Source organism: Miniopterus schreibersii, assembly GCF_964146895.1.
Source record: "Miniopterus schreibersii genome assembly, chromosome: 10".
Lineage (NCBI taxonomy): Eukaryota > Metazoa > Chordata > Mammalia > Chiroptera > Miniopteridae > Miniopterus > Miniopterus schreibersii.
The window spans coordinates 59,084,778-59,097,292 of record NC_138110.1 but is presented as its reverse complement, the minus strand read 5'-3'; the positions used below and the strand labels follow the sequence as shown (position 1 = coordinate 59,097,292).

Sequence of the window (12,515 nt, the reverse complement as noted above, 5' to 3'; positions counted from 1 at the left end):
TGGGGCCTCATATGAGGGAAAGTAAACATATGTATGTGGTGTGTGAGGTCAGGTGAAAGGGAGATCATTGCTGTGGGCTTTCAACCACAGGGAGCAAAAAGAGGTGAATCCAAATTCTTCCCCAGGGCTATTTGAAGCCAATAGGCCATAGGAGATAGGTAGGAATGAACTGCCGAAATCAAAGTAGGGCCAGGATTGCTGGGCTTGGGGGACAGAATAGCTGGTGAGCTGCAGTGAGGCCTTCTCCTTGGAATGGGAATAGCTTAGTGAGCCACAAGGTTGTGGTCAATGGAGCTGGGGAAAATCTCCCAGAGGGAGGAACAGAAGCCAGAGAATCACAGTTGGTAGATTATATAGGTGTGTTTGTGGAGCAGCAGAGGGGAGTGGCTTTAGGGGCGGGCCTCGAGAAGAGAGCAGAGGGAGCCAAAGGTAGTACGTGGTCAGAGATTGGCTACAGGCTAGGTGATTGAACGGTGTGTGAAATCTTCCAACTCAGGCATTTGCAAGAGCCCAACATGCTCCCTTTCTGGAAATTGCTAAAAGCTGTGCACCTTCTAAGAGCTGTGATGGAGGGTGATGCATTCTAACTGGCTTTTCCCCTCAGGCAGATGGATCTGTTACAGTCGTGGTCTGATGAAAAGCTCTGGAAGCTGGTAACCCTAGGGAAGGTGGAGAAGTATTCATATGGGCAGCTGATCTCAAAAGACATTGTCGAGTCATCCTCCGTCATGTTTGTCTGCAGGGTAAGAGGTCTGGTTGGGGGTGTGGAGCTGGGAAGAGCTTGCCTAATATAATATCCTATGGCCGGACAGATGGGGCCTGCGCGCTGTTCTGCAGTACCCGCAGTTGGCAATTGCTGTCTCACTGAGAATTTAATTTATATTTTTTTCTGATCACTAGTAAGATTAATCATGTTTGTTTACTATCTAAATTTTGTCTTTTGCAAATTGCTTTATGTCTTTGCCAACTTCTCTGTTGGTTGACGATGAAAAGAAAATCTAACATATATTGAGTGCTTACTGTGTGCCAGGCTATGTGCTGCACATGGTTTATTTTATTTCAGCCTCACAGCAGCACAGAGAAATTGATATTGTCATTATTCCCATTTCACAGAGGCACAGGAAGTTAAGTGGCTCGTCAAAGGTCACACAGTTGCTGAGGGGCAGAAGCAGGGTTCATCCCAGGTCTGACTCCAAAGCTCTCCTCCTCAGGAGCTGGGATTTGGAATTTGAGTTGACCTTTCTATCAATTCTTGATTCTGCTCTGACCCTAAGTTCTTAATCATTATTATCATCCCAAGAGCCACCGTTTTTTTTGTTGTTGTGTGTGTTTTTTTTGAGGCTCTTTGCTCTTGTGCCAGGGGTTCTACTAGCATAATTTTTTTTTGGTGTGTATTTAGGAATAGATAATAATACATTCACATGGTTCAAAATCCAAAAGGTTCAATCAAGTGGTAAGTCTCCCTTTCACCTCTCTCCCCTGCCACCCAATTTTTTACGTGTCTGTCCTGCACATATTCTCTGTATATGTAGGCGAATACATATGTATGGGTTTTTTTTCTTTTTTTCATAAATGGTGTCAAATGACACAGACTGTTCTGCACTTTGCTGTTTCATTTAAGAATATTTCTGTAGATTGTTTCATATTAGTACGTATAGAACTCATTCATTTTTTCCCCCACTTGTGTAGTATTTTACTCCATGGTTGTACTTTTATTAACCAGATTCCTATTGATGAGTATTTAGGTTGTCTCAATCTTTTGTTATTTCAAACAGTGTTTTGTTGAATAACTGTGTACATACTATCATTTCACTGTAAATATCCACTAAAGCTCTATAAGGAAGATATTATTATCCTAGGTTTATAGACAAGGAAGTTGAAGCTAAGACACTTTAAGAAAAGCCATCCAGCTAGTAAGTGGCAGAATGAGAGTTCTGCCCCCAAACTTTTTTGTTAAACTACCACAGATTTGTCAAGTTTTTTGCCAAAGTCATGACACATCGGTCCAGGCTCAGGAGGGATACAAATATGGAAAAGACTGGTTCTCTCTCCTTATATGTCTCTTCCACCAGATTCTGAGCACAGACAAAAGAATCAGTGTTAACTACCAAGTGATTAGTGCAAATTCTGTGAGTTATAAGGATTCAAGAGAGAGAGCTCTCTAAATACTGGAGGCTTTAAGGAAGGTTTGCTGGAAGAGGTGAGGTGGGGGATGAACCTTGACATTTTGGACCGTTAGGCAAAAGGAAGGGGCAACATTGGTTGTGTGCTGGAGCTGGCTTATAGTGGCCTTCGAGAGCTGATTAGGTTTTCAGGAATTCTGTGAGTCGGTAAACACTATAATTATTTAAAAATTATGTAAACCTATAATTAAATACATTATATTGAAAACAAGAGTAATAAATGCTGAACACTCATCATTTTCTAATGATGTTACTGCATTTGAGTATTATCTATGCTCTTGAGGTTACTTATGTCTGTTGCATCTGTATGGCAGAAATACTGTATACATTGTGCACATTTCTTCTTAACTCCACACTCAGTGACTTCACTCACATTGTTAGCTTAAAATTGGATACTGTGGGAGTATTTACACAATGGAAATTGGCAGACAGTCTAAGTCAGGTCTTGATTTATGGCTTTGCTGATTGTCTTAGGAAAGCTATAGAGAAAATGTTTATAATGCAGGTTATATTTATTAGTGGGTAGAGTCTGAAGCCATTACACTATGAAGAGAAGAAAATTGAGAAAATACTGTTCTAGTATTTAAAAAGTATTATCTGATATCATAGAAATTAGTCATGTTGATGACAGTGAAGTTCTGATACACAGTGATAAAGCTAAAAAAGGTTTCAATTTAATATAATTTATATGAGAGTGACAAATAACTTACCAGTAGATTATAAATCAGATTTAATAATATTGAATTTATTGGGAAAAGAGTGGATTGGGATACAAATTCATTTGTCAAATCATGGTTGAATTGTGACTATAAATCAATTGGCCATGGACATAAGAGTTCAGCAAAAGTCAACAAAAGCGTTCTGTGAGAATCGATTGGCAATATGAAATTTTTAAAAAGAGTATGGTTTATTTTGTTATTTATAAATTGTCTATAACACACCCTTTATACACAGTAAATTTTATAGATTTGTGTACATTTCCTAGAGAGCCAGTTAACCCTAGGAGCACCCAGGATGCGTTTGTGGTATTATTCTGGGTTCAGTCCTTAGAGAACACAGTCAAGTCTAGTTAACATAAGCAGCAAGGGATTTATTGGACGGTATTAAATGGCTAACAGATTTACTGGGGGCATAGAGGGGGCGCTGAAGAAACAGACCTAGACTGAAAATGACTCCCAAACAGCTCCAGATCAGAGTCCAGATCTAGATTGCCAGAGGTGCTGCTGCGCCCGCCACATTCAGGAAACCACTGCCTCCACTGGTAACATGGATGTCAGGCAGTTCCAAAACCAAGCCTACCCAAGTGCATCGAATTGGTGGAACCCAGATCACATCCAGAGCCTTAGCTTGGGAAATGTAGTGTTTGGCTTCTGGCCTCTGCACTCAGAAGGGGAGGCGCAGGGTCTGACCCAGCTGGGGGGAATGAGGATGAGGCCCTCGCAGCTGAGGGGAGAGCGGGAGCCTGGGCTCATACCAGGGCTGTGCCTGGGTGATGTAAGTTTGGAGAACCCTGATGTCACAGGAGGAGAGAGGGGAGAGAGCCTAGAAGAACTGGTAGTGGAGAGCCCTGAAGACCAACCTGGATCATTTGCAGTTCCTTCCCTTGATATCTTTTTCATCTTTCCTAAAAATTGTTTTTCCTAAAAAGATTGGGGTGGGACAAGTAGTGAGGGATGTAAGTTCAAGACTTCCTTTGATCAGCAGAATGATTACATCCTGACCAGCAGAACATGGGGGATGGTTCTTAATCTGTTTTGGCCTCCATTTCTTCATCTGTAAAATGGGACCAATTTGCCCCATAAAGTCTATAAGGATGAGAGTTTAGCACATACTCAGTTAACATTCATACTCTAATCCAGCGGTTCTCAGAGTATTGTTGCTGGACCAGCAGCTTCAGAATCACCTGGGAACTCATTAAAAATCAAATTATCAGGTCTGCCCAAGATCTATTAAATCCAAAACTCTTCGAGGAAGGGGGGTCAGTAATCTGTTTTCACAGTCTTTCACGTAATTCTGATGCACCCTAACGTCCGCGAACCTGTGATTTAAGGGAAGAATTTTCACATTTTGGTAAGCGTAAAGAACACCTAGGGTGCTTCTTAAAAGCGCAGATAGATTCTTGCCTTATCATAGAGATTCTGATTCATTAACTCTGGAAAACTGCATTTTGAACAAGTGAATAGTGTCACAGGTGATTCTAATGTAGGGGTGCTTGAACTTCATTCTGAGAAAAATAATACAGATGTCACAAACTCATCCTGGCCAGCAGATAAGTTTGGTTTGTCCCTTACAGTGTTTTATTAGAAGCTGATTTAATCGTTGAGGTGAAGATTGTACATCAAAATTCTGATTTCTGGCTTCTTTTGAATATTCAGAAGATCAGGCAACACCAGGTTGTATTCTGGTGTGGCCCCTCTGGCTTGAGTTCAAGAGCACCTGCTCCTCTAAAGGAACTGCTCTTTTTTCTCATTTTTATTTCCTGCCTAGCCAGCTCCTTGGGTGTTCATCTGCTGAGACCGGGCTGTCCTGACTCGTATAGTTTATTCATATTCCCACTAGAGGGCAAAATCAGCAGCTGGTGGCTCTGAGTCCTTGAGACCCAAGAAAGAACTTGATTTCCTGCTGGCATTACAACATAATTAATGCCCATAATCAACTCATTTTGAACAGTTTATCATTTGAGGACACATGGGGAAATTGTTTTCTCCACAGATATAGATGTGATTAATACCCATGAGAGACTTTCTAAGAAGAAATTTGGTTTTTCCTCTAGCATCTGCAGTTCCTGGTTGATAAATGCTTGTTGAATGAATGTTGAATAAAGCTCCATGCACGTTGCCTGGCATATGAAAGGGCTTATTAAATGTTCGATCCCTCTTCTTCCTCTTCAACAGTAATCCGTCTTGGACCTTAACACTTCATAATGTGTCTTTTAGAGTTCCTACTAAAAATGGGTAAGATTTTATAAAGACATGAAATTTAAAAATGACATATTCTTCTTGCCTATCAGATTAGGGAAAATTAAAAGGATTGTGCAAATCCAGTTGTCAATGTGACAAAAGATGTATTACAAGGGACTCTGGTCTGCACAGTCAGAGGGTGTAAACTGATCTCACATTTCTGGAGGGCATTTTGGCAATGAGTATTGAAACATGCATACCTTTAGGAATTAATCCCAAGGAGATAATCAAACATGGGTATTCTTTTAGGTAAACTAGTTTCGGCTGCAATTATAAACCTCAAATCTCAGTGGATTAACTAACAAAGATTTATTCCTTCAACCTTCTACTTGCTATTTATAGTCACTCAGGGACCCAGGCCACTGGAGACTCTCTAGTGGGAAGCCAAGCTTGCAGTAAGGATGTGCCTGGGGTTTATATAAGTTTGGAGAATTCTGATGGTCCTGTGAGAAAAGATGGGTGAGAACCTAGAAGAACTGGTAGTGGAGAGCCCCAAGGCCAGCCTGAATCATGACCAATAGAACAGGGGAAGGGAATGTTGAGAATCAAGCAGTGGCTTTTAAAGTTTCCACCCGGAGTATCACAAGTCACTTTGCTAACAGAAATTGACCAAGTAAGAAGGCCGTGCCTAATTCAAAGAGTAGAAAAGTATAATCCTGTCATGTGCCTGAGAGGAGAACTCAAGTATTTGTGAACTGCCTAGTCACCACTCTAGGCATTAAGATGTATGGACAAGATTGTCAATTTAAGTTGATGACCACTGCAAGTCACAGAGACCCACCTCCAGTGGCTTAATGAATAGTAATTTTTCTCATGGAGTAAAATCTAGATTTAAGCAATCCAGGGCTAGCAGAGCTGATCTAGGAAGTCTTCCATAACCCAGGCCCCTTTTAGCTTCTACTTTCATCATCCACAGCTTTTGACTTTCATCCTAATGGTCACAATATGGCTACTCCACCTCCAGCTATCACATCTGAGTTTCAAGCAGAGGGAAGGGGGAAGGACAACCTTGGTTTCCTGTTTTATCCATCAGTCTTCCACTTCTGTCTCATTAGCCAGAGCTGGGTCACTGCCACACCCAGTGCTGGAGAGTTTGGGAAGGTGGCAAGTTTTTTTAACGGGATTTTGTTGTCCTGAACAAAATCAAAGTTATATACAATAGAGACAGTTTAGAAACAAGCTAAATATTAATCTTCAAAAATATTTTCTTGAGGTGTATCATATATGTGATACAGGACTCAAATCTAAACCTTACAGCTTGGTGAATTTTTACATATTTATTCACCTGTGTAAGCATCACCCAGTCAAGATGGCGCACATTTCCAGCACCTCAGAAGGCTCCCTTGTGCCCTTTCCCAGACAAAGTCCCCCTGTAGTAACCACTCTTCTGACTTGTCACCACAGATTGCGTTTCCATGTTCTTCAACTTCATATAAGTGGAATCATATGGTATGTGTTCTTTGTGTCTGACTTCTTTTGATCATCTGAATATTATTTCCAATTTCATGCAAATTCTGGCATACATAGAATAATACTTGTTATTTCTGGGTGTTAAGAGTAACAGTTTTAACTTTCTCTATGTTCTATTTTGTTTGAATATTTTTTAAACTTTTAATTTGGAATGATTTTAAATTTATAGAAAAGTTTCAAGAACAGTACAAAGAACTCCTTTAGAACCTTCATCTGGATTCATCATTTGTTAACATTTGCCACATTTGCTTTAATATATATGCTTTTTTCCTGCCTGAATCACGTAAGAGTTAAGTATCATTCATCATACTTATTTACCCCTGTACACTTAACATGATTATTTTCTAAGACAGAAATTAACATAGAATAATTATCAAAATCCACGAATTTAGCATTGATATAATATATAACCTATAATCCATAGTCAGTTTCACCAAGTGTACCAATAACATCCTCAATGATTTTTTCCAGTGCCAGCATTGTATTTAGTTTTCAAGCCTCTTTAGCTATTTGAATTTTCTATAAGTATATAACAGTTTCATTTTTTAAAAAAAGGACCCATAACTACTTGTGTTGAGCAAGTAAAACAAAGTGGGGAGAGACATAATGCAGAGAGCTTATTTTCAAAGTGTGGCCTGCCTGGAGCCCTTGGGGTTAAGCCTTTGGTTTTGTGTCTCTTGATGTGACCAGGGCAGCTGTGAAGTCCTGCGGCTGTTAGACCTCGGGGCCTCGCCTTTTTACTACAAGTGGATCTGGCAGCATCTGGAGCTGATAGATGACAGAGCTCTGAAGACCAACCTCAAAGGTAAGCTGCTGTGCACATTTGGCAGTCGGCAGCACAGCAGGGGGCACCTGGTCCCATCCTGTTTCCAGTTCCCAGCCCATAGTCTTACAAATCTAGAGCTAGAAGGGCCTGGCAAGATGCCTGGTTTGAGTCTTCCTTCTATTAGCTGTGGAAACCTGGTCTACGTGGCCTGGCTAGCTTAGGCTCCAGCCTCTCTCCCCCACTCCTTCTCAGCTTTTCCTCTTAGCTTCAGGTTCTCCCAGAGTGAGGGCAGGGAGGGAGAGCTTGGAGTTAGAGCTCAGTTTGAACCCCACTGATTAGCTGGGTGACTTGGGTGAATACTTAAGCCTCTGGGTCTGGTTTCTTTGCGTGTCTTGGTAGTGTTGTAGTTAAGAGCATAAGCCCAGGAGCCAAATTGCTTGTGTTTGAATCCAGGGTCTGTCTCTTACCAGCTGTGTGATTCTAGACAAGTCACTCTGTGTCCCCGTGTATCCATGCCCTCAGTCTGTAAAATGCAAATTGTGGGCCCTGCTTCATAGACTTGTTTTAAAATTAAGCAGATGAGTATATAAAGCTCTCAGAACAATACTTGTATGCGTTAATATATAGTAGATGTCCATTGTCATTATTTCACAGGTTACAGAGGAAGGCTGCATGAGATCGTGTATGCACAGGGCCTCATAGGTGCTCAATAAATGTTAATTCTTTATGTCAATTCTTTTTTCTCCCTTTTCCACTGCCAATACACCAGACTAAAAGCTCTATCTCACAAATTTTTCCCCCCAGTTTTTTTTTTTATTGTGACAAAATACACATAACAAAATTTAGTGTCTTAACCATTTTTTAAGCATATAACATTCATGCCCTAGCCTAGCCAGTTTGGCTCACTGGTTAGAGCTTAGGCCTGCAAACTCAAGGGTCTTGGGCTTGATTCTGGTCAAAGGCACGTACCTCAGTTGCAGGCTTGATCCCTGGCCCAGGTTGGGGTGCATGCAGGAGGCAACCAATCGATGTGTCTCTCTCACATCAATGTTTCTCTCTCCCTCTCTCTCCCTCCCTCCCTCCCCCCCCTCTCTCTTTCAGTCTCCCCCCCTCCTTCCACTCTCTCTGAAAAGCAATGGAAAAAAATATCCTCGGGTGAGGATTAAAAACCCCCAACATTCATAATATTGTGCAGGCATCACCACCATCCATTTTCATAATTCTTTTCATCTTGTAAAACTAAAACACCATACCCCCTGAACAGTGACTCCCCAGTTCCCCCTCTCTCCAGCCCCTGCAACCACCCTTCCACTTTCCGTCTCTATGATTTTGATCACTCCTAAGTACCTCATGTAAGGGGAATCAGACAAAATTTTCTTCTTGTGACTGGCTTATTTTACTTTGTATAATGTCCTCAAGTTTCATCTATGTTGTAGCATATGTCAAAATTTCCTTCCTTTTTAAGGCTAATATTCCATTGTATGAAAATACCACATTTTGTTTATCCGTTCATCTGTCGATGGACACTTGAGTGGCTTCCACATTTTAGCTAGTGAATAATGCTGCTGTGAGCAGGGGTGCACAAATATCTTTTTGAGACCCTTTTTTTCTTTTGAATATATACCTGGAAGTGGAATTGCTGGATCATATGGTAATTCTGTTTTTATTTTTTTGAGGAATTGACATTTGTTTTTCACAGCGGCTGCACCTTTTACATCACCACTACCAGCGCACAAGGTTCCATTTCTCCACATCCTCATGTTTTGTTTTCTCTAAGTTTTAGGAATTGTCTGTATATCCTGGGCATTTGCAAATATTTTATCCCATTTTGTAGTTTGCCTTCTTATTCTGTTGATTTTGTCTTTTGATGCACAAAATTTAAAATTTTTCATGAAATCCATTTTGTCTATTGTTGTTGTTGTTGCTGCTTGTGCCTTTGTTTTATATCCAAGAAAACATTGCCAAATCCAGTGTCATGAAGCTTTCGCCTTATGTTTTCTTCTAAGAGTTTTATAGTTTTAGATCTTACATTTAGGTCTTTGATCCATTTTCAGTTAATTTTTGTATATGGTGTTATGTTAGATAAAGGTCCAACTTTATTCTTTTGCATGTGGATATCCAGTTTTCCCGGCACCATTTGTTGAAAAGACTGTCCTTTCTCTAATGAATGGTATTGGCACCCTTGTCAAAAATCACTTGACCCCATATGTGAACATTTATTTCTGTGCCCTCTATTCTGTTCCATTGGTCTATATGTCTGTTTTTATGCCAGTACCACACTGTTTTGATTACTGTAGCTTTGTAGTAAGTCTAAGTTTTGAAATCAGGAAGTGTGAGTTCTCCAGCTTTGTTCTTTTTCAAGATTCTTTTGGCTATTTGGAGTCTCTTGAGATTCCTTATGAATTTTAGGATGGGTTTTTCTACTTCTGCAAAAAATGTCACGGGGATTTTGATAGGAATTACACTAAATCTGTAGATCATTTTGTTTAGTGTTGCCATCTTAACAATATTGGCTTCCAATCCATGAACATGGCATGTGTTTCTATTTATTATGTTTTCTCTAATTTCTTTTTCCCCCCAGTATATCTTTATTGATTTCAGAGAGAGGAAAGGAGAGAGAGAGACAGAGAGATAGAAACATCAATGATGAGAGAGTCATTGATCGAGCCCACAACCTGGGCATGTGCCCTGACAGGGAATCGAACCCCAATCACCTGGATCCTAGGTCGATGCTCAACCGCTGAGCCACGCCCGGCCGGGCTCTAATTTCTTTCAGCAGTGTTTTGTAGTTTTTCTTGTACAAGCCTTTCATGTCCTTGGTTAAGTCAGGTCCTAAGTATTTTACTCTTTTGATGCTATTGTAAATGGAATTGTTTTGTAATTTTCTTTTCAGATTATTTATTGTTAGTGTATAGAAATGCAACTGATTTTTGTGTTGACTTTGTATGCTGCTATTTTGATGAATTTATTTATTAGCTCTAACAGTTTTATCATGTAATCTTCAGGGATTTCTACACAAATTTTGATATGTTGTTTTCATAAACTTCATTTCAAAATACTTTTAAATTTCCCTTTTGATTTCTTGAAAGATAAGAACACATGACCCATTGAATGTTTAGAACGGTGTTATTTAGTTTCCAAATATTTGGGGATTATCCATCTATCTTTCTGTTACTAATTTCTAAGAACATGCTTTGTATGGTTTGAATCCTTTTAAAGGTATTGAAACTTGTTTTGTGGATCCAAATATAGTTTCTCTTGGCAAATGTTCCATTTGCATTTGGAAATGGGGGCAGTGTTCTGTGAGTGTCAGTTAGGTCAAGTTGGTTGATAGTGCTCAAGACAGCTATACCTATACTCATTTCCACCTTCTGTCTTTAGCAATTATTAATATAGAGTGTTGTTAAAATCTTTAACTACAGTTGTAGATATGTTTTTCTCCTTGCATTTCTATCAGTTTTGCTTCATGTATTTTGAAGCTCTCTTATTATTAGGTGCATAGATTTTAGGACTGAATTCTTACTCATCATGAAATGAACTTCTATTCCTGGGAATATTCCTTGCTCTAAACCCACTTTTTCTGACATTAATTTTGCCACACTTTTTGATTAGTATTAGTTTGGTATATCTTCCATCCTCTTATGTGCCACCTCTTTGTGTCTTTATATTTAAAGTGGATTCTGAAGGACAGCATGCAGCTGGGTCTTGTTGTTTTGTTTTGTTTTTAATCCTCACCCGAGGATATTTTTTCAGTTGATTATGAGAGAGAGAGAAAGAGAGAGAGAGAGAAACATCGATGTGAGAGAAATACTGATTGGTTGCCTCATGAATGCGCCTCGACTGGGGCCTGGGATCGAGCCTGTAACTGAGGTGTGTGCCCTTGGCTGGAATCAAACCCAGGACCCTTCAGTCTGCCAGCCGATGCTCTAGCCACTGAGCCAGACCAGCTAGGGTGTTGGGTCTTTTTTTTTTTTTAATATAACTTTTTTGATTTCAGAGAGAGGAAGGGAGAGGGAGAGAGAGAAACATTAACAGTGAGAGAGTCATTGATAGGCTTCTTCCTGCACGCTCCCCACTGGGTATTGAGCCCAAAACCCGGGCATGTGCCCTAATCAGGACTCAAACTGCGATATCCTGGTTCCTAGGTCGATGCTCAACCACTGAGCCACACCTGGCTGGGCAGGTCTTGTTTTTTTAATCCAATCTGACAATCTGCCTTTTTTTTGACATGTCTAAATTTACATTTAGTGTTATTATTGATTATGGTTGGGTTTAAATCTATAATCCTGCTATTTGTTTTCTATTTGTCCCATCTGTTCTCCATCTGTTCTTTATACCCTTTGCCGTTCTGTTTTTTCTTCCTTCTTTTGGATATTTTGTATGATTCCATTTTATTGTCTTTGTAGGCTTATTAGGTATCTTTGTGGTATTATTTTAGTGGTTGTTTTATGATTTACTGTATATACCTTTAAGTTATCACGATTTACCTCCAAGAGATATTCTACCACTTCATGTATAGAATCAGAACCTTACAACATTAAACTTCCACTTCTTTCTTTCCAGATTTTGTGCTACTGTTGTATATTCTACTTTCACATATGTTGAAAATCTTACAATAAATGGCTATCACTTTTGTTTTGAACAATTAATTATCTTTTAAATATACTTCACTAATAAGAACAGTAGCCTTTTATATTTACCTATGTGGTTACCTTTTTAAAAAAATCCTGACCCGCCCGGCTGGGTGTGGCTCAGCGGTTGAGCGTCGACCTGGGATCCAGGCGATCAGGGTTCGATTCCCGGTCAGGGCACATGCCCGGGTTGCGGGCTAGGCGGCTGATCAATGACTCTCTCATCATTGATGTTTCTATCTCTCTCTCCCTCTCCTTTCCTCTCTCTGAAATCAATGAAGACATTAAAAAAAAAAAAAATCCTGACCCAAGAATATGTCTCCACTGATTTTAGAGAGAGAGGAAGGGAGAGGGAGAGAGAGAAACATCGATGTAAGAGAGAAACATTGGTCGGTTGCCTCCCGTGCATGCCCCAATGGGGGAATTGAACCTGCAACCTGGGTATATGCCCTGACCGGGAATCAAAGCCACAACCCTTTTGTGCACAGGATGACTTTCCAACCAA

At 40.0% G+C, this 12,515-nt stretch overlaps 1 protein-coding gene across 8 annotated transcripts in view; it reads left to right on the top strand.

Annotated features, from left to right (window-relative positions):
- The window catches only part of CNBD2 (cyclic nucleotide binding domain containing 2), a gene marked incomplete at its 5' end in the record, with an annotated part of 53,321 nt that overhangs the window by 23,761 nt on the left and 17,045 nt on the right, over positions 1-12,515 (top strand). For 5 of the 8 annotated variants that reach the window (XM_081149397.1, XM_081149395.1, XM_081149402.1 and 2 more), the window contains 2 exons: positions 605-743; positions 7,304-7,418. In XM_081149397.1, the coding sequence (XP_081005523.1) occupies positions 605-743; positions 7,304-7,418 (254 nt within the window). The remainder of the gene's footprint in view (positions 1-604; positions 744-7,303; positions 7,419-12,515) is intronic. The other 3 variants (XM_081149400.1, XM_081149401.1, XM_081149399.1) reach the window with 1 other exon arrangement.